This window comes from Nicotiana tomentosiformis, chromosome 6 (genome assembly GCF_000390325.3).
Source record: "Nicotiana tomentosiformis chromosome 6, ASM39032v3, whole genome shotgun sequence".
In the NCBI taxonomy this organism is placed as follows: domain Eukaryota; kingdom Viridiplantae; phylum Streptophyta; class Magnoliopsida; order Solanales; family Solanaceae; genus Nicotiana; species Nicotiana tomentosiformis.
In genome coordinates, this window is record NC_090817.1 from 145,793,520 (window position 1) to 145,795,184 (window position 1,665).

Below are 1,665 nucleotides of genomic sequence, written 5' to 3' on the forward strand. Positions count from 1 at the left end.
TAGATATTATTCATTGTTTGTGAAATTTATGAAATTTAGGAAATACATATATTTTTAAAAACTACATAAGACGTATTATTAAGTGCAATAAAAATTATAAGATTTTTATTCATTAGATACTATGAATAGAAAAACATAAAAATCAAACTTCTCAGTCATCTTTAACCATAGATCCATCACCGATCAAGTGATTTATTTTTCCATCAGGGTGCTCAAAAATATCTGCCATATCCAAGTGGGTGATGTCAAATTCATTGTCATAGACAAAATTAGCTTCATGAGCCTTATTCTTTAGAGATGCTTGATAAAGCTCAACCAAATATTTTGGTATGCGACAAATATTTGCCCAATGCCCTTTTCCACCGCAACGATAACATTCAGTTTCTGAACCATTTGCCCGTGGCCCTTTTCACTTTTGGTGATTATTTTTCTTTGGGGGGTGATTAACACTAGGAAAATTTATTCCTTGGCCACGGCCACGACCACGACCACGAACAGGGCCACGACCTTTTCCACGCTTAGAATAATAGGAATACACCTCATTCACTTTAGGCAATGGTGTAGACCCAATGGGTCGATTTTCGTAATTTCTCATGAGCAAGTCGTTGTTTCGTTCAGCCACAAGGAGAAGAGAAATTAACTCAGAATACTTCTTGAAACCTGTCTCTCGGTACTGCTGTTGCAAGACTATATTGGAGGCATGAAACGTTGTGAACGTTTTTTTATGCTTATCATAATCAATGATAGTATCTCCACAGAGTTTAAATTTAGAAGTAATTCTGAACATCGCAGAATTATATTCAGAAATAGACTTAAAGTCTTGGAGTCTCAGATGAGCCCAATCATATCGTGCTTGTGAAAGAGTGACCAACTTTAAGTTGTCATATCTTTCCTTTAAACCATTCCACAAAATAAGTGGATCTTTGACTGTGAGATATTCTATCTTCAACCCTTCATCAAGGTGATGGCGCAAGAAAAACAAGACCTTAGCACAGTCTTGGGTAGATGCTTTATTTGTGTATTTAATGGCCTCTCCAAGACCCATTGCATCTAAATGGATTTCATCATCCAACACCCATGTCATATAGTTCTTGCCCGAAATTTCAATGGCAACAAACTTTCTTTTTATAATATCAGTCATAATTAAAAGAGGAGAAAAGTTATACCTTAGTCTTCTCAAAGAGCTTCTTGAGACGGTAGAGTCTCGTGCTGATAACGTATTATGAAATATAACTCAAATTAACAATATAGAACAAGAAAAAAATAAGCTAAGAGATATAGAGAGAAAGAGAGAAGAGAATCTTATTTCTTCTTCAATTGTGTGTATTTTTCTATCTATTATAAGGCCTTTATGTAGGCATGAAAAGTGAAGAAAATATGTCATTGAATATGTCATTAAACATAGAAAATATGTCATTAAGCATTTGAGATGAATATCATGGAGGAAGAATAGACATCCACCATAATTTGATATTTCTTATAACATTAATGTAAAATATGCAAGAAATATACATATTTTTATACCTAACCAGTGTATATTATTTTTGTATATTGGCTAGTAGATATAATTATTTTTGGTCGATCATCCAAATATATAACTTACCCTTCCATCAATTTATGGGGCAGCACAAATAGCCACTTGGAGGACCGTTGTTTAAAGATTAG

General features: G+C 33.7%; 1 protein-coding gene across 1 annotated transcript; it reads right to left on the reverse strand.

The window, feature by feature from the left end:
• Positions 1-409: 409 nt before the first annotated feature.
• LOC138894900 (uncharacterized) lies at positions 410-1,141 on the reverse strand. Its single transcript, XM_070179635.1, has one exon. The coding sequence runs from the start codon at positions 1,139-1,141 to the stop codon at positions 410-412; it is 732 nt and encodes a 243-aa protein (XP_070035736.1).
• Between the last annotated feature and the right edge of the window lie 524 nt (positions 1,142-1,665).

Bases quoted from the DNA above. Each gene is read 5' to 3' on its own strand.
- LOC138894900 (XM_070179635.1), bottom strand. From the start codon at position 1,141: ATGACTGATATTATAAAAAGAAAGTTTGTTGCCATTGAAATTTCGGGC.